Genomic DNA, 25,739 nt, shown 5'->3' with positions numbered 1-25,739 from the left:
GAACAAAACAGGCAAACCTAACAAACTGTGAACCGCAATGAACACAAACCAACATTATCACATTCAAGACCAGACAAAGGCTGAAACAAAGAGGTACTTATACACAGCCCTGATCTCAATCATTTTATGGGCAAAGCTGAAAAGGCATGTGCGAGCAAGGTGGCCTACAAACAGGGCTCAGTTACACCAGTTCTGTCAAAAGAATTTTGCCACTTATTGTCAGAAGCTTGTGGAAGGATATCCAAAACGTTTACGTGAGTCATACAGTTTAAGGGCAATGGTACCAAATACTAATGAAATTGTATTTAAAATTTTGCCTTTGAAGAAAGTAATAAAACTTGCCTTAAAAATTCCTCTCTCAGTATTCTGGCATTAAGCAAATAAAAATAATTTAAAAAATAAAACGGGAAAAGTTTATTCTAAATTCATGTCAGACAGTGAGGAAAAATGCATATGTGTCTTTTTATATAGTGTATGTAAACTTCTGATTTCAACTAAAAAAAATTAAATACATAAATAAATAAATATATAATTCACAATTAACACAGTTAAATGGACTAGGGGTATGCTGAAAGCGAGTGTTGTGCTTGGCTCAGTTCATCAGTAGTCAACATCATATCTAAAATGGATCAGCTGTCCCATTTCCCCAATTACTAGCTTTGGCCTTAGCGCTAGCATTAGCCTTAGCTTTCTTGCTATGCCACAGAGACATCACCCATTTGCCCTGCTGTGAGGGCTGTAATGCTGACAATGCATTGGCTATGACTAAGGTTTTACTTGGTGCATACTCTGCTATAGTGTTGTTTGCCCAAACACCCGGCAAACTCCTTCTCTAACTCCTTCTCTAATGTTTTTGGCCTCACTTAGACGTCTGGAGAAGTATGCCACTGTTCTCCAGTCTTGTTCATAGAATTGTTCCTAAAAAGTACAGTTGGCTTTGGTATGCACTTCAGTTTCAGACTAGCCATCTCCAATCTCTCCAACACCCACTGCGACCCACGTGTGCTACCATGTCCATACCAGTAATAGCATGCATATTATGCAGTTTTTTTTACCAGTGTTTTTACTAGGGCTGGACAGTATGTTTTTCAGCATCATTATTGTCATGTGTGCATGCTCAATAGTCACATCGCAGGATGTACAATGTCAAATTAATTAATTCAAGCACATCAACTTTTTTTGCAGCTTGATACAAAAAATTGCACTGGTCTCATTTTACATGACAGATCTACCAGAGGCATTCATTTTGCTTCAATCTTGGGCACACGGTGTGTGTTATTAATTTTCTGGTGAAATTTCAAGTATAGTAATATATATATCACAGAAAATAATATTGCAATGGAAACTGGCAAGGGACTAATAAACATTGTTAGCCTTTGGCATGACACTAATGAAATGACACTAATGAAATGAAAAAGCTGCAAAATCATTAAAATATTTAGGACTAAAGCTTGGAAGAATGCTATTTAGACTCTTTAGCAAAGCTTATACATGTGTACCTGTGTCAGGGGTCATTTTATTTTTGTCTCTGCACTGCACACCTTTCTTTGTTTTCCAAAAGTTCCAGATGTTTTGAAGTATGAACATTCAGAGGTGTGATAAATTAATTCCTATTTGATCAGCGAGAGAGAAAGAGAGAGAGAGAGAGAGATTCTATAGAAAACAACCAAGGACAACACTGTACAAAAATTAGAGGCAGGTCATCTGTTTTGAAATATTTCAAGCTAGGCAGAGACTGACATGTCATTACATTGAGCACCAAATCCCATTTAGAAAATTCAGACAATCACATGGTGCGGAATCCAGAATGATGACACAACAAGAATAGCTTACAGTAAGCAAAAATAGCTTACAGTAGGTATCCCACCATTTTGTTTCTTTTTTGTTTTGTTTTCTTTTATGTTTTTATTATTTTTTTGGTAACCTGTTGAAAAGCATAAACCACCCATATATATGTGGCCATATGTGGGTGGTTTATGCTTTTCAACAGGTTACCACAAAAAAAAAAAAAAAAAAAAAAAAAAAAAAAATATATATATATATATATATATATATATATATATATATATATATATAAAGAATAAAGAACTATTTAAAGAATGTGTTATTGCAAATAAAGTACTTAAGTTTAATAATGTTTAAATATAAACATATACAAATAAAACCATATATGGCCACATAAGGTTTATGCTTTTCAACCGGTAACAGGTTACCACAAAAGAAATCCAGGCAAGGTTGGCTATAAGTGGATCTGCTCCACATTTGGACCTGATCCGTTTTGTGTATCCTTTCCAGATGTTACCATATATCTTACCTGGATCCGGAACAAATACTTTTTGCTATCTGAGAAATTGGTGTTGGTGGAGTTGAAATTGAACAATCCACACACTGGCTGGGAGCGTCCATGAAAAATCTGTTAACAAAAGTAACTGACAATATTTTATAATGACAAAGTAATTTTTTTGTTAGTTTTTTTCTTGTAGGTATGTTTACTTGCATCCGTTTTAATTATGTCATGTTTTTACAAGCTAAAACGAGATACATTTTAAATAATGTAACCAATAAAAATGTACCAAAAATCTTTGCAGTGCTGTTTATGCGGGAGATAGCAAGAGAAAAAAAACATTACATTACATTACATTACATTACAATTTGCGGAAAGTTTTGAAACTGAATAAATTTAAACACAACTTGAGTTGATGCATAAAAGAGAGTATTCACTCCCTGCGCAATTCTTACGCGCGTTGGTGCTCCTGAATACAACAGGTCTTGCATGCGCACTCTGACCCACTCTGAGCGCCACATTTGATGCATAGCACCGAGAATTGAAACGTGGAAAAGACATTTCGAAGCTTGGATCTGTTTTGTTCTCTACCGCCTCCTGCATATTTTACGTTTTTATTTTATTGTTGCACTAGATATATCGATCACAGGTTGTGGATACGGTTTTTTTCTCTGAACCATGTTACTTAGTTTGCTAATTAATGTTGGGCAACGAAGCTAGTGCTACGCTTGGCTGAGTTTTGCTGATTCGGACTGAAGATGTGTGGAGTCTAAAGTAAAAAATAAATCAAGTGTTGACTCATTAACGTTAAATGTTATTGTAGTATATTATAACCAAGCACGTCAATGTACGTTAGCTCTGACTGCAGCTTGTTTGTTTGTTTGCTTGCTAGCAAGCCAGCTAACCGTATGCGTTTTCTGACTTTTGCTAGTTTTTTTTTCTTTTCAATAATTATACAGCAGACGTGTTCGCTCGTATATCGAATTCGGTTAGTAAAATGAGCAGGGGCAATCAGAAAACTTTGTTCCAGACATGGGGTGCAGGTGTTCCTGAAATGGCACTAGCCGTTAAAAAAGTGTCGCAACGTCGTACTGAGGTTTGTCAGGGGGTGGAGGTGGGCAAAGACACTACGCAAGAGGATCTGGAGCTGGACGATGCCGTAATGTTTAAAGCTGCATATGAAACTGAAAAGTCTATATATAACTGCACCGAGTCAGCTACTGATGACTTAGTACAAGATTCAACAGAAAATCTTTCAGACTTTTCCGGCTATGACCGCTCCTCAGGCAAAGTGTGGATCTTTCCAACCAACTTTCCAGTCAGGGACTACCAGCTGAAAATGTCAGAAGCTGCCTTGTTCCAAAACACGCTTGTGTGCTTGCCTACCGGCCTCGGGAAGACTTTTATTGCCTCTGTGGTGATGTATAACTTGTACCGTTGGTATCCTTCCGGGAAGATAGTCTTTATGGCCCCCACCAAACCTCTTGTGGCACAGCAAATTGAGGCTTGTTATAAAGTGATGGGGATACCACAGCAGCATATGGCGGAGTTGACAGGTATGCCTATTTTGTTTTGCTTCCACGTCTAATTCATTCTACTGCAGTAGAGAGTGCAGAATTTTGTCCTGCTGTTTCTGTCCATCTTCCAGATTACCTGTTGGAGTAAAATGGTACATGAACCTCTTAAGAGGTTGGGATGGGAGTTAACCTTCCTGTTATGTTCATTTGTCAGGAACAGCAATGGTGTTCCCGCGTCAATTTGACCCGGTGCATGTTTAATTATCCAAAAGATGTCTGAAACCAGAAAAATCCTAACAAGCACTATTTCATTACAAACTCCATTACTAATTATTCTATCAATATTTAGTGCAATGGTGTTCCTTCCTTTTCCTAGAAAAAATACATTTTCAAACTTTAAGGACCCTGTTCTTGATTACTAGCAGCTAAGCAGAGAGTTCAGCCCTGTTCTTTCAGACAGTTCCAACCATTGTGAGCTGTCTCTTTAGAAGCTCCTGACCCTAATTGTAGTTTGTGAAAAATTGTCACAGGTTATGTTGTGCCCCTCGAGACCCTGTGCCATGTCAAGATCTGTTGCTTCCTCAGGCAGTGCTGTGTTGGGCTGTGAGCTGCCCTGGTCAGTCAGAAGGGACTACACCTCTGAAAGCACTCGGCCGTAGACATTTTCAACGTTATCAGGGCCAATGTAGGTACTCTTGAACCTGGGCTCCATGAAGTATGCCATGTCCATTAGGTTATTTGTGTCAGGATCACTTTTCATTGAGGTAATCCAGAATAGAGGACTTGATGGATTTTGCAAGTACAGTGTCCTCTTCCAGATGTGCCAGAATGCTGGTGTTGAATAAATGCAGCACTGGTTTGATGTAGGAGACTGTAACATACTCCTTACCTGATAAAGTACCTGTAAACTCCTGGAGGGGACTTGATACCTTGTTGACTCCTGTTGGACCTCTACATTTTGCCAGGTGGGAACAAGATTCCGTGTTTTTTTGTCACAAGACTGCTGACAACCTTCTTGCACAAAGCTACAGCACGATCAATGCGTGGGTCTTTCATACATTCTGTTGGAGTAGAGAAAAATAAGTAGAAAATTTGGCCTCAGGCATACATAAACACCTTCATTTTTATCAAGAGAAAATAATACATTTACTTAAGTTCATTAAATAAGTTCTAGTGCCCATAATCTTTCCAAACAATTTAAACAATAAGAATAATAATACAAAATAATAATAATAAAATCAGGTACAGACAATTTTTTTTTTTTACAATGTACTTCCATATTTATCAAATGCCTGATGTTATCTCACCAGGTGAAACATTATATAATTTTTTTTCAGAGCAGGTTGCCAAGGCACCGTTTACTTTAGTCATGAAGAAGTTCTCTAGTATTATAGAATGTTGCTGCTAGCTCTCTCCTTAAACCTTGAGATTACTTACTTAAGTTACTTACCAATTGCTAAATGCAAGCGATGACCAAAACACTGAAGCCTCATCCATTTGTTTAAGCTGATGGCTTTAACAATGTTGCTTGCGTTGTCCGTTGTGATACAGACTTGCTGTTCCTCTTGTAATCCCCAGGATTTTAGAGCATCTTGTAGTCCTTGTGCTATGATTTCAGCTGTGTAGTCATTTGGACAGTAACAGATTTGCAGGCAGTAGCTCTTCCAATCTTCAATGAAATGTACTGTAAGGCTTATGTATGGTTCACATGTCCTACTTGAAAACAAATCTGTGGTGGTGGTGAAGTACGTAGCTCATGATGACTTTTGTGAAATCTCATTTCGAACGTCATTGTGCAGTTTAGGCAGTGCCTGCTTCGTGAAGTATTTACGTCCAGGAAGCTCATACTTGGGGGTCAATAATTTTAAGTAACCTCCTCTTCAGACACATCCTCCTGGGTGGAGTTTTCCCGCGAGAACATAAAAGGTCATAACATCTGCACCTGTGTGTGTGAGTGAGTGATTGGGGTGAAATATGTCTTTCAGTTGCAAAGAAAGAAATACTCTGCCCTTTCTGATACCCTTTTACCTCCAGTTTGACTTCTGGGTCAAATTGACCCGAACAGTATCTATGTGATATAAACATGCAGGGGGTGGTTGCAAATATGTGAGATGAACCATTTTCATACTATGTTGATTACACTAATTAAGGCAAGCAGAAAAAGTTTCATACTGAAAAAATACTTTAAACTATTTAAAACGGGTCAACTTGACCCATAACATAACAGGAGGGTTAAGCAGTGTTGGAAGTAATGGCATCATATATTTGCATATTAATTAAATATTTGTCAGAAATCTGTCAGTGTATAATTTTGTTCTACATTGAATGTGTAAAAATATTTGAAACATGTTATTTCTTTTTCTTTAGGCAGCACTCCAGCACTGCAAAGGAGGGAGCTGTGGAGATCAAAGCGGGTTTTTTTCCTTACACCGCAGGTGATGGTGAATGATCTGTCACGAAACATCTGTCCTGGAGCTCAAGTTAAGTGCGTGGTTGTTGATGAGGCCCACAAGGCATTAGGGAACCATGCATATTGTCAGGTATTTTGTTGAACTTGGTTCTTGTATCAAGTCCTTGTTGATCACATTGGAAGAAAATGCAGTGTTGCTTTTTTTTTTTTTTTTTTAATCATGTTTGCCACTCTGTCCTTTAGGTTGTTCGGCAGTTGTGGAACCAAACAAAGCAGTTTCGTGTTCTAGCCCTTAGCGCTACACCTGGTGGAGACATTAAGGTGTGCAGTGTACTGATTACTTTAAAATGTAATGACCTTTATTTGCCATCACACTAACTGTTAAATCCACTAGTGAGAAAGTGAGAAATAGAATACTGTAATAAAACAGTCACGCAGATGTCCATGTTAAAATATTTAATTATAAATTATTCATTATTATTAGCCAGCTGGTAAAAGTAGTCAATACATTTTAATATCTAACATGACCTTGAATTTTTTGGGTTGGTTTGCTAAGATTTAATTAAAGGTTAATTAAATTTGCAATATAGGCAGTTGGAATATGCTAAAATGTTTGCCCTGTGTGTGTAAACAGAGGGACTGTGAATTTTTTCTATACTGCCTAAATTGTTTATGTGCAACGTTTTCTAGTTCTTGAGAGGAATTTCTCCAGAATCAGGATTTGTTTTGTTCTGATATACTTTGTAAATGTAAATAAATATTCTTTTTTTTGTCTTTTCAGGCTGTGCAGCAGATTGTCTCCAATCTGCTAGTCTCTCACATAGAGCTGCGGTCAGAGGAGAGCCCAGACATTCAGGCCCATTGTCACCAGCGCAGTGTGGAAAAGCTGGTTGTCCCCCTAGGAAAGCCACTGACTGAATACCAGGCTCGTTACTTACAGGTAGGACATGATTTCAAAAAACTAATGTGTAACAGTACACAGTCACAAGAAGATACAGGATCGGTACAACAAAGCCCGCAAATGCATAAGGCTTTCTTTAATTGTTTTTCTTTTGAACAGACAGCAGGGCAAGTTACATGTTGTTCCTAGTATCATATAGATTTTCTCTTAGGTAGTGGATACAGCCTATGGTGTGTAAATGTGCACACACCCTACAACGGTCAAATCCACAACTGTCAAATACAAACACTTGTACACTCATATGTTATTTATTTTTTACAAAGTTATATGCTTCATAGAAATGAGATAAACAGCCCTTATGTCCAAGTATTCTCAGCTGCTCATTGTATGTTATGTGATGTTCCTAGCACTCATATTCGGTGTATGTTTCTATCTTCATTTAATTATTGTAAGAATTGTTTTTGAAAACATAAGTTTGTGCATTTCTTGTCCACAAATTTTTCAAAATTTCTGGAGGAGTCATAATAAGTATTGAGATGTTTGCACTATATTATGCCAGAGCTAATTAATAAATAAATAAATACATAGAATAATAATAATTATTCAAGAGGCCCTTTGGCCAACTGATAACTGGAATTTATTGATAAAGTACCAATTTCTGACATTCACTTGCTTGGGTGGTGTGATATTAATACCATATACCGCGGTATTTAAAAATGTCGACAGTATGTCTAAATGAGGACTGTAGAGCCTCAGTTAGCTGTAACACTGTCTATGCTGTGGTGTTTAGCATGCTAGCGAAGCCTTAGTAGCTAGCTGCCGGTCCAAAAACGGCAGAACCTGTCTCATTTCATCTCTCCCAACAGCAGTTGCTCGACTTTGCTCTCTGACAAGTTTGTGGTAGCTTAGCAGTTATTCAGCAGCAGCTGCACTGGGCTGTCTGAGATTCGGGGGAGCTGTAGCAGAGCTTGATCCAAAAATGGATGAAAATCATGAGGGGAAAAACCTTTAAATTCAGATTTAAGCAGTTCAATCATTAGTCACCACTTGCTCGAGTCATTCTCATCAAAGAATTTATAAGTGGGCTTTCAGTCAGATTTGACTTTGTTCTGTGGTGAGCAGACTGTTATGCTGCTAACTAGGGATGTCCCTATCAGGTTTTTTTTGTCACAGATCTGAGTCTTCTGATATCTAGTCTCAAACCGATACTTTTTCTACATTTTCTAAAATATTTTCTAAATATTGTCTAAATAAGAGTTAGATAATACTGTTTGCAGTGCACACTTCAAGTACATTAGTACATTACATAAATGATTCCAGTGCACATGTTTGATACCAAAATAGCTTTGCATTGCAATAAATTGCCTGCTATTGCTTAATTTTTTTGTGTGAATTTAATTTAGTGCAGCATTGTAGTAGCAAAACTAGAAGACTTATATAAGTAAGATAATCACAGTTCCCCTTTGAGTGGAAAATCCAGTCACACACATAAAATAACAGTTCTGTTGTTTAATGCTGGGATACAGGGAAATGTGGTGTACTGCTTGTGTCCACACTTGTCCTGGGGGCATATAGAAACTTGATTGCAGCAGTAGCCACTGAGGAAAACTGTGTAGCATGAGCCCCTCAGTACTGTGGAAAGTTTTCTGACCTTGGGATGGTTTGCTCTGCAAGGTAAGGCTGCACTTGCAGACCCTGTCTCTGTCTAGCTCTCTAAGATCTCATTAAAAACTCTGCTTGCTGTGGTTTGCCTTTTTCACAGGCTCTGCCTCTGACATTTCACTGGTAGTCCTCCTAAACTCTTTCTTCTCCTCCTCTTGAATGAGAGCATTCTTAGCATGCCTCAGGTTATCTGAATAAGTATCTGAAAAAAATAGATGGCTTACTTAAATACGAATTCATAACCATTAACAGAATTAAATATATTAAACTAAAAACTAAACTAATACTAACTAACTTGCACATCCTGTTGTATGTTTGACTGGCATTTATATATCAATCTGTATATCCTTTATTCACAATGATTGCTTACAAAGTAATCTTATATTTAGTAGACTGCACTTTAGGTCAGAAGTGCTGCATTTGCAATGTGTATATGATTTTAATATTAAATTATTAGGACAGGTAAATTTACTTTAACATTTAATTTGGAGCACAGATAAAGTTCTTCTGATATGGCTGTAGGATTCATCAGTGGGGGAAAAAAAGTGGGGATACATACAGTGGGGGCAAAAAAAGTATTTAGTCAGTCACCAATTGTGCAAGTTCTCCCACTTAAAAAAATGAGAGAGGCCTGTAAGTGACATCATAGGTAGACCTCAACTATGAGAGACAAAATGATTGTCTGATTTAAAGAATTTATTTGCAAATAATGGTGGGAAATACGTATGTGGTCAGATTTCTGAGATGTCTGGCTGTAAAAGATTTCTGGCTGTCATAGACCTGTAACTTCTTCTTTAAGAGGCTTCTCTGTCCTCCACTGATTACCTGTATTACTGGCACCTGTTTGAACTCGTTAGTAGTATAAAAGACACCTGCCCACAACCTCAAACAGTCACACTCCAAACTCCACTATGGTGAAGACCAAAGAGCTGTCGAAGGACACCAGAAACAAAATTGTAGACCTGCACCAGGCTGGGAAGACTGAATCTTCAATAGGCAAGCAGCTTGGTGTGAAGAAATCTACTGTGGGAGCAATAATCAGAAAATGGAAGACCTACAAGATCGCTGCTAATCTCCCTCGATCAGGGGCTCCACGCAAGATCTCAGCCCGTGGGGTCAAAATGATCACAAGAACGGTGAGCAAAAATCCCAGAACCACACGGGGGGACCTAGTGAATGACCTGCAGAAAGCTGGGACCAACGTTACAAAGGCTGCCGTTAGTAACACACTACGCCGCCAGGGACTCAGATCTTGCAGTGCCAGATCTTGAAGTTTGCTAGAGAGCATTTGGATGTTCCGGAAGAATATTGGGAAAATGTCTTATGGTCAGATGAAACCAAAGTAGAACTGGTACACAACTCGTTGTGTTTGGAGGAGAGTGAATGCTGAGTTGCATCCAAAGAACACCATACCAACTGTGAAGTATGGGGGTGGCAACATCATGCTTTGGGGCTGTTTCTCTGCAAAGGGACTAGGACGACTGGTCCGTGTACATGAAAGAATGAGTGGGGCCATTGTGAGATTTTGAGTGCAAACCTCCTTCCATCAGAAAGGACATTGAAGATGAAACGTGGTTGGGTCTTTCAGCATGACAATGATCCCAAGCACACTGCCAGGGCAACGAAGGAGTGGCTTCGTAAGAAGCATTTCAAGGTCCTGGAGTGGCCTAGCCAGTCTCCAGATCTCAAACCCATAGAAAACCTTTGGAGGGAGTTGAAAGTCTGTGTTGCCCACCGACAGCCCCAAAACATCACTGCTCTAGAGTAGATCTGCATGGAGGAATGGGCCGACATACCAGCAACGTATGTGCCAACCTTGTGAAGACTTACAGAAAACGTTTGACCTAAAAATAAATTCTTTAAGAATCATACAATGTGATTTTCAGATTTTTTTTTCTTTCTCATTTTGTCTCTCATAGTTGAGGTCTACCTATGATGTCAATTACAGGCCTTTCTCATCTTTTTAAGTGGGAGAACTTGCACAATTGGTGACTGACTAAATACTTTTTTCCCCACTGTATTTTTCAGCTCTTTATAAGCAAACCAGTCACATTTTAATAAGCATTCATTGTGAAAAACATTTCACTAAAGCAATGCTATTAATAAAGCTAAAAACTGCTGACTGCACATTATATTTTACTCTAAAATACATCAGAATTGTTAGTGCTTAAATGGTTTAGTGCCACAAAAGCATACTGTATTGTATTGATTTTGAAGAAGAATTAGTTGTCTATTTATGCAAAAGAAAAATATTTAAGGTCCCAGATGTTTCACACAAACACAAATCCAAAATCCTTCCATTAATTCCTGCTTTGCCATTACAGCTCAGTAAACTCACCTTAAAGAGACAGTGTTTTATACATTTTCCTAACTGACCTATTACATCTGTCTTTTACTGCCAGGTGCCAATATATTTGCTTTATAAGTATATAAACTAAACGTGTAATTTATAAACATCAGTGTGTTTAGGGCTATAAAAAGCAGGGAGAAAACATGCTAATAAGTCTAAATCAGTATGACTATATTGATCTATCAAATATCAAAGTTTTTTTTTTTTTTTTATACTTTGTTTTAGTAAAACAGCAAGCAAGATTGTGAAAAAACCTTAACATAACGTGTAATGTCCTTTTTACAAGCTTATTTAAAAGAACATTCACATAACTTGCATACTTAGTTACACAAAAATGCAAGACTTTGCAGTGGTTTCAGTAACTGTTTTTTTTTTTTTTTGGTGGCTCATCAGTTAGAGCTCTGGGCCATTGATGACCGGGTTGTGGGTATGAGACCCAGGCTCGGCAAGCTGCCACTATTGGGCCCTTGAGCAAGGCCCTTCACCCTCTCTGCTCCCCTGGAGCTGGAGCTGACTGCCCCTAGTTCATTTAGTGTACGTTTACCACCATGGATTGGTCAAATGCGGAGGACAAATCAAAAATTGGGGATGGGGGGTTAAACCTATTGAAATTGTGAAAAAACTGTAGGTCAGTCATCAAGGCCAGAAAAAGGAAAGGAGCTACAAAGTAATGATAGACACCAGTTGGATGTTTTATGTGTTTCAATTCAACATTGCAAAAACATTTGAGTATGTATATTGATCATTTAACAAACTAGATATGTGCTAACGATGACACAAAGCAATGCAGGGAAAAAATTGGAGGTGTTTAGTCTAGTTTGAGCATGGCTTCAAAGATTAAGAATGCACCTCTGTAATCAGACAAAAATACACATAGCAAACTTGATTGTCAGCCAGCAGAAGACATCAGTTTTTGGTTTGCTTTTCTTATATCATTATTTTTGTTTTACTGAAAACGTTGTGTGTGAGTGAATGTGTGAGATGATCTTTCCTTTGTATGGCTAAGCTGTTCTTAGAACATAACTATTAAATGTATATTTCATTTAGCTTAGTGGAACAGCAGCAGAGGTCAGAATCAGTTGCCATTGGAAAAGTATAGAAACTGTTTTTGATTTTGAGGAAAGTTAATGTTGGTATTCTGCTGACAAAGCTGTGTCCATGGGCCCTCAACAACTTAAACAATATTTGCTTCAGACTCTGTTACTCTAAGAAAGTGTCTTGAGCAGATTGTGGTCGTTGGCTGGTCAGACAAGGGGATGAAGGACAAGGTGCAGGTACAGGTGTGGGTACAGGTTTCTGGTGGGAGGGTGGTCTTCAGGGTCTTTCAAAAAACCAGATCTCATTCTGACGGTTGGCAGCTGCAGGGTTAGTATAGCCAGCCACAATGAAGGAGTCATTGAGACAGATTCCTGGAGAATCCAGCACCTCTGTCATAATGTTAATTTCACTGATGATGGTCGCTTCGTTTGTGGCTCCAGTGAAGGACCTGATATTTGGAAAACAATAAGTTATTAAGGTTGTCCAAGAATAAGAATATGATCTTATTACTCACAAACTGTCAACAGTGTCATTTCTGCAAAAGACTGCTTTGGTTAATTAGAATTATTATGCTGAGCTAATTACATCAGATGGGGCAAAATAAGCTTTCATTTAATGGGTATATGTTATGAATGAAACTTACCTTGTGTAGAGTATGGTGGCTGGCCACTGCTCAATGACTATATCTGTATCATAGGGCTGAGGTGGCTGAGCTTGGTGGTTTGCAGGCAGGTAGTATGCTATAGTGACTGTTCTGGACAGGGTTGCATGCATCTCATCTGTATGAACCACTGTCACAATAGGTATAGTCATTCCCAAGTACCTGCCTATAACAACAGAACGTATTTGGTCACATAAGTATTTCTTAGAACATTCAAACAAGAACAGTTAAAATGGCTCACCATAACTAATATAACAAGTGGTTACTCCAAATTCAACACAATGCCACAATGGCTACTGCAGTTTCAGAATTATTCCACCCCTTCATGAAAAGTGTGTTTAGTACTTAATAGAGCACCCTTTTGCTGTTATGACCTGCTGCAAACATGATGCATAGCCAGACACCAGCTTCTGGTGGTGTTCTTGGGAAATCTTTGCCCATTCCACATGTCCAAGTCCTTTTCCTTGTTTGTGCAAGGTAACAATCTCTTCTCTTCATTTTCTGGATCACTTTCTTGACCTATTGTTAACATGCAAATGTCACATTTGTAACAAACAAAAATACAAACATACACAATGGGCACATACATCACAACAAACACTAACACTAAACCACAAGCCAGCACATCTGATGCAACTAATGAGGCCCTCAATTTGCGACCTGATTTGCAAATGTGCTTTTATGAAGGATTACATTCAGGGGGTTCAATCAAGTATCAGGAAATTGTAGGAGATAATGTCATGCCTTCTGTGAGGAAGCCATAGCTTGGATGTCATTGGTTCTTCCAACAGTACAGTGTATCGCAAGCATACCTCAAAGTCCACCAAGGCGACAGACTTAAACTCCATAGAAAATCTTTGGTGGGATTTGAAGAAGGCGGTTGCAGTACTCAAACTACAAAATATAATAGAACTAGAGGGTACTGGCCATGTGGAATGAGCCAATATTCTTTAGGAACGCTGCCAGAAGCTGGTGTCTGGCAATGCATCACATTTGCAGCTAGTCATAACATCAGAAGGGAGCTATACTAAATACACTTGTTCTGTAACTGCATTAGTAATTAAAAATGCCATTTTGTGTTGAATGTGTTAAAACCATTTATTTTGGTTGTTTTGAGCCATTTAAATAGTTTTGTTTAATTTGGTTTATAACAGTAACAGTTTGTAAATTTGGCTAAAACTGCAATTGGGATTGAATAATTTAAATTACAACTGTAAGTCCACTTTGCAGTCACCTAATGAATTTTGCTGGCAGATGTATCTCATGATTCTCATGAAGCCATAGCAGATGCTTTGTTCATATGTGTCCTCCTTTACAGTGATGCAGGCCCAATGTGCTTTCTCATATTGCCGCTTCTCATATAGCACAACTCCACACTAAAAACAAACAAACAGTAGTTGTTATTTAAATGTTGTACATTCAGGGGAAAACGTCCTTAGCAAGCCAACTTGACTCTAAATAAATATTTGTTTTGAACTATTCAGTGTTTAGTGATCAACTGACTTTTGGTTTTAACATATCACTGTCACGCAAGAACCTTGCATCTCAATTTTGATGTTTTTAAATTTTTAAAAGGCCCCCCCAGCACTGAGTTGGAATTGTGTACTCTGGAATAATGGTGCTCCATTCAATACTTCTGTGATGAGGTGGGGTGGTGATCATCAAGCATCCTCAGTAATGCTCTTGTGCTGAATGCAATCAGATCTTCACAGCAATGCTACAAAGTGTAGTAGAAAGACTTCTCTGGACAGCAGAGACAGTTATTCCAACAAAAAAAGAAAAAATGTCTAACTTAAATACCCTTGATTTAGGAAAAAAATCCATGAATGAGCAGGAGTTCATATAGTGCATATTGTTTGTCACAAACTGTTGTAATTGCTGCTGATCTAATTAACCTCTCCACTCCAGCCCTTTTTTTCCATTTACACACCCAAATCGTGAGGCTTTCTTCTCTTTCTTCTATATAAACCAGAAGCAATTTCATGAGGAAATGTTACTGAAAAGCCTTCAAATTTGTTATAGAAACCACATGTAAATTGTAGTATTAGTGCTTTTACTGTCTACCTATCCATCTATCTATAATGGAGTATTTATTATTATTGTTATTATTCTGTAATGCTTTAGGGCCAAGCTAGCTGTGTAAAGACACTTCTTGATTCAGCTCAGGCAACGGTCACAGTCATATTTAAAGGGAATTAAGTTAGATCCCTCATCTAAACAAACCAAAGAATTGTGTAGCATATTTTATGCTCTTGAGCAGTGGAAAAACCTGGAAAATAGAGATACCGTGAAATCTCATACCGTTGCAACCCTATATACAAGGTAGGTCCATTTTTGCTAAACCCTATTGCACACTATGCACTGCATTACTTGATATTCAAAAAATCATCACTATTGTTTTTAAAGAAGATACATGTGCTGCTGGAATATTTTGTATGTTAGAAGTGAATATTTTCCAATTTACTGCTTTTAGTTTGACAGTGTCTCAAAGTTCAAGAGTCCATACCTGGACATATATATCAGTGGACATACAATTATGGTGATTGTACATCAAATGGCTGCTGGAAGCTGACTTGCCAGATGCAGCAAAATAGTTTGAAGTACAATCGAATGTGATGCAGTGTGTCTGTCATAACGTTTTTTTCAGAAATAATTGAAATAAACAGTATTAGATGTTTGTTTACTCCATTTGTTCCATTGCTTTATTAGGACAGGCATAATATACCTATGCTTGCTTCTAAGCCTTTTAACACCTTTATATAGTCCATAAGCTGGAGAGAAAACTTAAGGGAATGAGGCCCAAAACAAGCAAGAGCTGAAACTGCATTAAATAGACAAATCATTACCAGAGAAAAGTAGAGCATAGGGGCCGATCATTCCACATTTTATGTTACTGAATTATTCTACGATAGATTTTTTGCCTCATTCATCTAAGCATAATCTGCAATAATTACCAAGTCAAAAATGTTTAGAAAACATTATATTTGACTGACAAGTTATTTATGGGTATCTGTACACACCTTTAGCCTAATACTTGGTTGATGGCAATTACAGCTTCAGTGCACCTTGGGAAAAAAGCTACGAGCTTGGCACACTTGTTTCTGGACATTTCTGCCCATTCCTCTTGGCATATTCCTGCAAGCTCCATCAGATTGGATGGGGAGTGTTGGTGCACAGCCATTTTTTGGCCCCTTCCACAAATGTTCATTAGGATTCAGGTCTGGGCTGTGGCTTAGCTGCTCAAGGACATTCACAGACTTTCTTAGAAGCCACTTTGTTTTCCTGGCTGCGTGCTCCAAAGTAGTCATGTTGGAAGTTAAACCCTCGCCCCAGTCTGAGGTCCAGAGTGCACTGGATCAGGTGCAAGATCTCTGTGTACTTGGCTGCATTTATCTCCCTCTATCTCTAAAAAGTGCCTTTGGTTTGGCCACTTCACCATAATGGTGTGATTTGTGGAATGCTGCCTGGATGGTTGATCTTCAGCATTTTTTCTGTAGCCTTCTCCAGATGTATGCCTTGACACAATTCTGTTTCTGTGGTTTGCAGATAATTCTAATTGGTGTTGGCCTGGCTTGCTGTTTGCTCAGAGTTAAGTTGTAGACGCATCTTAAGCAGTATCAGTGGAAACGATTCACCTCAGGTAACTTTTGTGTAAAAAGATGCCTGATCTAATAAGTATACAGTGCTTTGGAAAAGTATTCACCCCCTTGGCATTCACCCGGTTTTATTACCTTACAAAGTACCACTTTTAAAGATGCAAAATATTTTTTATTGTGAAACATGAAATTACAAAAAAAACTGAACTGAGATTTCTGGGGTTCAAAAGTATCTAGTGATTACTTCCTAGTTTGCTTCTGTACATATTTCCTTCCAGGAAACATATATAACGAAATGTGGTTTTCTTGCAATGTTTGCTCCCTTTACTTTTGAAGACCATATCCTGAGCTAAGTGTATTAGTTGGTCTTATATCTCCATGACCAAGCTAATTGTCTTTTGAAATAATGATTTACTATTTTCAAAGTAATTTGGTTTGACATTTTGATGATTTGTTGACTGGTGATGTGGACAATTTAAAAACTGAATTACCTATTATTTTAGGACAGGTTTTCACTCATTATTGATGGTATTGAAAGGGTTTAGTCATTCAGCAGCAACATATTCAGATTGGAATTTGCATACCATCATTAACTTTATGTAAAAATGTATGGTTTGAAACCATAGCTGTGCATGTGTGTGCGCAGACATACCTTCTCCTTGCATGAGATAAATGTGTAGGGAACGGTCTCTCTGGGGTGTGCGCCATTATTATTAGTTGTTATCTGCTGAATAGGTTCTGCCATATCTGTGAAGGCAAGATGACCAGATGTTAGTCACATTTGTGTAGTTAAGAGATTTCTCCACCCCACATGCAAATTTTTCTACTTGTTTCTTTAGTCACTTGGTTGCACGTTAAGTTGTTATGGAGCCACTTACCAATTACCACCATGTTGAAGGTTCATAGAGAACCAACAAATGATACACATCCCATGCATCTCATAAAATGAGGCTAATGACCAAACAATAGTCCTGTGAACTACTATTTGGCCAAAAGTATTGGGACATCTTCATAGTTTTTTAAAAAAGGTAAACGTTTCTCCTGCTTTTATTGGAGTAACTGTCTCTACTTTCCAGTGACTACTTTCTATTTCTACTGAAGCATTGCTGTGAGGATTTGATTCCATTCTGCGACAAGAGCATTAGTGAGGTGAGGTGAGAATGATTGCTTTATACCCCTCTAGCCCATGCTTGGCATTAGTAATGGTGCCTAGGAATAGGCTCATGTTTATCTGCTCCAGAAAGCCCTTTTCTGATGGCAATACTTGTGTACAGGAACTAGACAAGTTGTGTATGTGCATTTGCTATTGTGTCAGCACATGCATTCATTAGGAGACATGTGTCCACAAACTCTGCAATTTAGTTGGAGAAATTGCACTTTTTTCTGTTACTAAGTCTGTACATTTTAGGGGAAAAAGGGTGAAATGTGTTCATTTGTGAGCTGCGATGGAGCTGTAGCTTGATGTAATTTAAGTTGGTTGATTTTTGTGGTTCTTACCTCCTTGATCTGTGGGTAGCCACTGTTTTTTTTTGTTGTTTTTTTTAAGCACACTGGCTTTGTGCTTCTCTCAGGTAAATGAATGCAGATTTTTCAGTTCTTTTCTATAAACCAACTTTCACTCTTGATGACTTTGTACTGAGCTGTTTAACACATTTCCCCTAGCTGGTTTAATTTTTTTTGTAGCACTTCCTTCCATATGCTTATTTCTATAGAAACCAGTTTTTTATTATTCGCTTCAACCACTGCTTTTGTAACTTGTGTATTCACTGCTTTTGCAACTTGTGTATTCCTGATTTGCTTACACAAGCTGCAAGAGCAGTGGTTGAAGCAAATAATGAAAAACTGGTTTCTATAGAAATAAGATAGTCCTTTATTAGTCCCGCAGTGGGGAAATTCACAGTGTAACAGCAGAAAGGGATAGCAGGACACTCAGTTACAAAAATTTAGATAAATAAATAATTTACACTATATACACACAATATAGATAAGAATTAAAAAAGCAATAAACAATATTATTTACAGTAAAAGACTCTTAATTGCACATGGGGGTGGGATATTGCACATAGTATTCCCTGAACATGAACATGTGTGTGTAGTTAAGTGTGTGTGTATGTGGTTAAGTGTGTGTGTATGTGGTCCGCTGGGAGCAGTGCTGGTTGTGTAGTCTGACGGCAGCAGGAAGGAAGGACCTGCGATACCGCTCCTTCACACACTTGGGGTGAAGCAGCCTGTCGCTAAAGGAGCTGCCCAGTGCTGCCAGAGTCTCATGCATGGGGTGGGAGCTGTTCTCCAGCATGGATGCCAGCTTGGTTGTCATCCTCCTGTCTCCCACCACCTGCACTGGGTCTAAGAAGCACCCCAGGACAGAGCCGGCCCTCTTTATGAGTTTGTCCAGTCTCTTCTTATCTGCCGTCGAGATGCTACTGCCCCAGCAGACCACTCCATAAAAGATGGCAGATGCCACCACTGTGTCGAAGAACGTCCTCAGGAGCGCTCCCTGCACTCCAAAGGACCTCAATCTCCTCAGCAGGTAGAGTCTGCTCTGGCCTTTCTTGTAGAGAGCTGCAGTGTTGACTGACCAGTCCAGTTTGTTGTTCAGATGAACACCCAGGTATTTATAAGAGTCCACACTCTCGATGTTCATACCCCGGATGTTCACTGATGGAGGGGGGTGTCTGCACCTGCGGAAATCCACCACCAGTTCTTTGGTTTTTCCAGCGTTTATCTGCAGATGGTTCTGCAGACACCAGTCCACAAAGTCCTGAATAAGTTCTCTGTACTCGCTGTCCTCCTCATTGGATATGAGGCCGACGATCGCTGAGTCATCAGAGAACTTCTGGAGGTGACAGGTCGGTGAGCTGTACATGAAGTCAGCAGTGTACAGGGTGAAGAGGAACGGTGCCAAGACCGTTCCTTGAGGGGCTCCTGTGCTGCTGACCACCAAGTCAGAGACACAGTCCCGTGCCCTCACATACTGGGGTCGGTTGGTGAGGTAGTCGAGTATCCAGTTTGATAGGAGACTGTCCACTCCACAATGTCCCAACTTGTCCTTTAGAAGCCCTGGCTGTATGGTGTTAAAAGCACTGGAGAAATCGAAGAAGGTGATCCTCACAGTGCTGCCGGGCTTCTCCAGGTGAGAAAGAGCTCTGTGTAGAAGATAGATGACAGCATCATCCACCCCGACACCAGGCTGGTAGGCGAACTGAAGAGGGTCCATGGATGGGCTCACCAGAGGGCGGATGTGGTTGAGGACCAGCCTCTCCAGTGACTTCATCAGATGGGAAGTCAGTGCCACCGGCCTGTAGCTGTTTAGGTCCTTTGGGTGCTGTGTTTTGGGCACAGGTACCACACAAGATGTTTTCCACAGCTGTGGTACTCTTCCCAGTTTCAGGCTCAGGTTGAACATATGCTCAACTACCCTGCACAGCTGATCAGCGCAGGACTTGAGGAGCCTGGCACTGATTCCATCAGGACCTGTAGCTTTCTTAGGCTTGATCTTCCTCAGCTCATTTCTCATAAGCATATGGAAGGAAGTGTATAGACCAGACATATAATGGAGCAGTATTCCTGGGAGCTTTGAATCTTGTATCTATTTGTTACCAATTGTTGTTAGTATTTTTTTTCATCCATTTTTTCTAAAATAGACAATTTTTTTTTTTTTATTAAGTGAATAAATTGTTCCCATTTGAGAAACTAGGAGCTTGCTTCTTAGTAAAAAGCTTTGTGAACAACTGGGCTCCTTTTCCAACCTGTAATAGGTTACTCTTGGCTACAGAAAGCCTCCACTATTACAACCTATTCATTCATTGTTTTTTCAAAAATCAATGGTATTAATAGAATTTATCCTGCCATATTTGAGTAAGTGTCTCTATTGTCCAGTTGGATTATCACCACCCCACCAACTCCCCAATAACTAAAGTATTGAATGGAGCACCATCATTCCAGAGAACACTGTTCCACTGCTGCACTGCTCAATGCTGGGAGGCTGTTTATACCCGTCTTGCCCATGGCTGACATTAGGTATGGTGCCAGTGGTTATCGGTCAGCAATTGGTGCAACCTAAAGTAGCCAGTATTTCTAAAACAGGTGTGAATCTGATTGCAGATCATACGCCTGCCTTGGAGTCTGAAAAAATGTCTTCCAAGTTTAACCAAACCTCACTACAGCATAAAGTTAGCTTCTAACTTTAGACTAACTCTGCATACCATCTTACATGGTGTCACAGATCCATTAAGTTCATTTCAACAGCAGAGCGTAACTGCTGCATTAGTTAAGGTGAAATGGAAAGTTTGAGAAAGAGGAAAAGTTTAGTTTATTTTTAGCGCCTCGCTGTAAATGAGAGAGCAGCAGGTAAAGAGTGTGTTAGGTGGACTATTTTCTGATGTCTGCACTGCCAAAAACACCCAGTTTGTTGTAGTTCTGCAATGACACATTTTATTACATTAGATCCATTTGGGAAGATCCAACGTTCCTCCCATTCTGTATTTAATCTGAATTTACACTTGTGTAACCAGAATAGTTTTACTTTCTTCTTTTATGTGGTTAAGCAAAATCTGAACTTAAACCAGGTATAAAAAGTGTGAGCGGCAAACTAGCTTAGCGAAACACCGACTATATAAACTGAACTGTCTTAGTTTTTCCTTTTTGTTTTTATCTTAATGCCGGTGGCCCACCGCCATGCCTACTCCTACCTCTTCCCACAGTAGGAACAGCTGTACCCGTTTAACGCAGAAGATGGCGGAGTTAAAGGGCAGAATCAAACTGCTGAACCAATTTAAAGAGGATGAGAACTTATTAGACTCTATGTTAGCAACAGCACAGGCTCCATCCTCAATGACCAGGGTGGATGTGGTCTCATTGCAACTGGAAGAAGACCACTGGTTGGGTGTGGGCCCCAAAGGGGGAGTGCTTTGCATTTTTGGCTTTACAAGTTTGCGCACGACAGAACAACAGCTTTGTAATAGCTTGTGTATACAGACCTAGTTTCGAGCCCTTTCATGCTGTAGGTGTGTTAGCTGAGCTTTTATCTCCATACATTGAAATGCTTAGAAAATGCTTAGAAATGCTGATCCTAGGTGATTTTAATCTGGCTAATGCATCTGATCACCTGGAGGAAGTGTGTGGTAATCCCTAATTAGTTGGTTACATAACCAACACAAACAAATAGTGGTTATAAGAAATTATAAATATTTTAATTATATATGGCTCTTCACTACAAAATCCCAGATGTTGGCTGGGTTAGACCATTTTAGTATAACATTTCTGGCAGTGGTAAACAAGTATGCTCCCTATAAAAATGTTAAAATACAAGATAGGTCTAACCTAGATGACCACTGAAATAGCCTTCTTACTGAATGCAAGGACAAGAGCATGGCTTTCTTTCAGGCAGTTAAAAAAGAAATGTACCTCCCACTTTAGAAAGGCTAAATCAGAATAATACCTGCCTCTATTTACAAACTCCGCTTCAGATTCTCTTTTGAATTCTAGAAGTTGGTCAATATGCTTAAAAACAAATCAGACCTACTCAGGCTTACTCCAACCCATGTCTTATTAAACCATTGTCAGATCACTGATCAGAGAGAGCTTTTAATACCCATTTATTGCTGCTAATTTATTTGAGCATGCTAATATGGAAGTCCCCCTATGTATTAAACCCTCCCCAACATTTTAGAATCCTATAGTGAATGATTAACTCAAGATATTTCTCTGTGCAAATTCAATCTCGTCAGACTACCAGTCTGGTTTTACAGAAAAACATAGCACAGTTTTTGTAACTACACTCATTTTAGAGGAGTATCTTAACTGCCATTGATCTAAACACTGTGCAGCCATTTCCATTGCTTTTTACAATCATAAATTAGTCTGAAATGTTGAACTAAATTTGTGTTGTTTACCAGATCATCTAAAATTTATTTGAATGCTTTTAAAATCAAAAACCCTGAAGTAATGGCTAGTTGACGCACTTTTAAGCAACATGTTAACAAGCTTACAGTCAAACTGAGGCAAAAACCTTGGCTTACTGTACTGAAACAATGTGTGTTTTCCAATGCACACAAGAAACTGTACTGTATCGAAGGTTGTTTGGTCATCTCTTGCTGTACATTGAGAAACAATGCTCACTGAAAATGTGATCACTCGTTCCAGGATCACCCTTTAGGAACTAAGAATTTTTACTGACCTGGGAAAATCTACTTTTAGCTACAGTGCACCAGTCAGCTGGAATTTACTACAAGGAACTCTAAAGCTCAGTGTTGCTTCCTGGTGTTAGTTGATAATGTTAAACTCTTAAGACACTAACCACCTTCACACAGCCTGCAACTGTTTTATTGGATTTTAGCTAACATTTCTATATGATTTTGGTGTTTAAATTAATGTAACTTTTTTACCCTTTTATTTGTATCTTATAGTTACTGCTTAACTATAGTTTCTTCTTTTTGCTCTTTTATCTGTTTTTGCTCTTTGACAATTTTTTGTACTTTTTAATGGTTTGCTTTCTACTCATAAATTAACTAACATTTGTTTTGTTTTAGGTCTTGTTGCACTATAGAAAATTATTGGTTTTATATTCAATTTATACTTTATGTATTGCCTCTGTTTCACTGTAAATGAAGGTAACGCTCATTATATTCAGAGTTCAAATTCAAGTTCGAATTGAATGTAAAAAAAATAAACAAGCTCACTAACGTAGTCACTATAAGCTCCCTGCTCAACCAGTCAGAGCTTTTACGGCTTTAATCTCTGTTCTTTTTAAGCAACTTCAAATAAAATATATTCACCGCACCAGCACTCTGATCAGGTAGAGAATGAATGTGGCCATAACAGATTTCTGTTTCACTACACCCCAGACAAATTCAAACATCCGCTCACACAACCAAGATTGATTATTATGACCATAAAGTTGGCATAATTTGTTCCTTAAACTTAACAATGCAACACTATCTATAGCTGCATTATAAATTATAGCTGCATTATGTTTTTAAAGTAATGTATTCAAATGTAATACTGCAAACCTAAATAACCGTGGTAGAGCACTTTGATTGTAATTAAGTTGCAAAGACACAGTTGCTTAGTTTACATGACATTTGTACGTGTTTTTGCCCTCATGCCTAGACTTATTTTGAACGTTTACGGTACGTTCAGGCGTCAAAATAAGGTGCCTTTTTAGACAGGAGGAGTTTCACCTCCTGTGTTTGAGACATTCCTTGCCTGGAAACTGTTTTAAATGTATGTCTGCTTTAACATAGTATTAAAACTACAATATTTTACCTCTCGGCACTTCCACTCTATGTCCTCTACCGACGCCCTGCCAGTAGTGGAGAAGTCGGTCTTGATCTTCGTCCTCCATTATCTCTCCCTCTTCCAAACTGCCATTGCCGGAGTCTGAGAGTTGATCCTCGGAGAAGGATTCCAGGTCCTCCAGTGTGATCACCCCATACGGGGATCTTTCGGACCCCTGGCTTTCCCCAGCCTGGCTCTCGCCTCCACTTCCATTTAAACGACAGTTTCCGCGATCCATGCTGATTACACTTCTTGGTTAAGTCGATATAACGTCAGTCGTAACTAAAGTTCTAAACCGTTTGTTGGTCGAAGCACGGTTTTGTAACTTGGCCTACTTTAGCACAGCCGGCTAGAACAGGAACTGTCGGTTTACCCCACTTGTAATGGCGCTGCTGTTAGCCGCTCGGCCATGTAAAATTCCAAACCCATTTTCTTGACGTAACGAAACAAGAAAACAGTGTCGGTCCACAGAGGTCACTGTTTTAGCTAAAGCTTCAGATCTCGTGTACAGCAACGTGCGCAGCTCTCCGTTCGTGCCGTTTCTCATGGACGTACAATGTTTATAACCGCATCATCAGTATGACGCGAGAGGCACAGGCTCCGCCTCTTCTAAGGCGAGTTGAGAAAATGACAGCTGTGTCACAACAGGGGTAATTTGAGATTCTCTCATGACAATAAATACTTGCGACAGGATACTGTATTTAAATGGTTGAGGGTGGTGTATTACAGTGTAGTGATTTTAGATTTATTTTAGCATATAATAAAATTGTAAAAATCCACAATATACAATTCATTTCATAGTTCATTTCAGTTTCATTAGTGAATTAAAAAAAGGTTCCTGCTTATCACTGAGATTTAAAAATTTTTCAGATGTCTTAAAGAAGCTCAAAACTCAGAGGACCATGCCAGTGGATGCTTGAATAGTTTCTACAGGGTTTCTACAGAAACCGAAGTAAGGATGAGGGGGCGATATTTACCCAAAAAAAAATCTAGATATATTTTTGCTGAATGTGTGTGAGTGTGAGAGAGAGAGAGAGAGAGAGAGAGAGAGAGAGAGAGAGAGAGAGAGAAAGAATGCAAGTGGGTGCAGGTTTGCTAACAGAACAGATTAATGGAGCTCAAAAAGTTGATAAAAATATCAATGTAATTTCTTGCCCTAAAGCAAACCCAAAAATATAAGTGAACTGGAGGCCATTGCCTCCAGCACCAAAAGAGTGCTATACTGAGTGCTAAAGACACTTATGAAGGGGTGGAATGTTTCTGAAACTGCAGTCATCAAAAGCAGTGTGTAAAATTTGGAGAAACCACTTGTCTTATATTGTGTGGAGCTAATTCATTATTGTTTGATCAGTTTATTGCAAACAGCTAAATGTTTGTAACTTTAGCTAGTAACGCTAATTTGCTTTGGGGGTTGAGTAATTTTGATTGCAACTCCCAGCTTATCTCTGCTTATCTTTGTTTAAGCTCAGATGTTTACAAGCTACGCTCTTCCAGTCCACTAAATCTTGTAATCTCCTTTAGTGAAGTATACTGTTAATAGGCAGAAGGGTCAAGTTCTTTGACCCTGACCCTAGGTTTTTCAAATTCCCTTTCATTTAAATGTTCCTCTGATACATTTAAGTAAATCTCTGAATAGAACCCATAGACACTTTAAGCACACATTTGTAGAGAAAAAAGATGAAAAAAGGTAGAGAGTATGCCCACTGTCCCAACTGAAAGAGGTTTATTTAGAAATGTTTATTTAGAAATTTATTTAGCATCTCTCCCAGCTCTTCGTCTCTACACCTGAGCCACTCAGTTTTGAAAGATTGTTTTACCATACCCAATTCTCAAATAATCTAGAATCACATTGATTCAGAAAGATTGTACAACTGGCACATTTCTATATAAATCAATTTGGCATAATCATTATTTTATTTGACCCCGTTTGTGCACCTAAAAACTTGGGTCACCTTAACACCACACAAGTCCATTGTTATTGTTGGATTTACTGATATATTATATTACCATCACTACTGCTAAGCATATAATTGATTATAACT

The 25,739-nt window shown here is 38.7% G+C and overlaps 2 protein-coding genes across 6 annotated transcripts in view; one reads left to right on the top strand and one right to left on the bottom strand.

Annotated features, from left to right (window-relative positions):
• Positions 1 to 2,814: 2,814 nt before the first annotated feature.
• fancm (FA complementation group M) overlaps positions 2,815 to 25,739 on the top strand; it is a 65,118-nt gene continuing 42,193 nt past the window's right edge. For all 4 annotated transcript variants that reach the window (XM_072689868.1, XM_072689866.1, XM_072689867.1 and 1 more), the window contains exons 1-4: positions 2,815 to 3,840; positions 6,169 to 6,341; positions 6,455 to 6,532; positions 6,993 to 7,151. In XM_072689868.1, coding sequence (XP_072545969.1) covers positions 3,282 to 3,840; positions 6,169 to 6,341; positions 6,455 to 6,532; positions 6,993 to 7,151 — 969 coding nt within the window. In that variant the 5' untranslated portion in view covers positions 2,815 to 3,281. The remainder of the gene's footprint in view (positions 3,841 to 6,168; positions 6,342 to 6,454; positions 6,533 to 6,992; positions 7,152 to 25,739) is intronic.
• Positions 11,639 to 24,254, bottom strand: soul3 (heme-binding protein soul3). 2 transcript variants are annotated; one of them, XM_072689863.1, is made up of 5 exons: positions 23,686 to 24,254; positions 17,072 to 17,166; positions 13,198 to 13,342; positions 12,806 to 12,989; positions 11,639 to 12,610 (listed from the first exon to the last, which is right to left on the bottom strand). In XM_072689863.1, exons 1-5 carry the CDS (start codon positions 23,933 to 23,935, stop codon positions 12,439 to 12,441), a joined length of 846 nt encoding a protein of 281 aa, XP_072545964.1. In that variant the 5' UTR covers positions 23,936 to 24,254; the 3' UTR covers positions 11,639 to 12,438. The 2 variants fall into 2 exon arrangements, with proteins under 2 accessions (XP_072545964.1, XP_072545965.1); XM_072689864.1 differs by lacking the exon at positions 13,198 to 13,342 and adding an exon at positions 14,058 to 14,199 and having other exon boundaries at positions 11,677 to 12,610.

Source organism: Salminus brasiliensis, chromosome 10 (genome assembly GCF_030463535.1).
Source record: "Salminus brasiliensis chromosome 10, fSalBra1.hap2, whole genome shotgun sequence".
NCBI classification, from domain to species: Eukaryota; Metazoa; Chordata; class Actinopteri; order Characiformes; family Bryconidae; genus Salminus; species Salminus brasiliensis.
The sequence above is the reverse complement of the archived record's forward strand: the minus strand, read 5'-3'. Positions and strand labels throughout refer to the sequence as shown.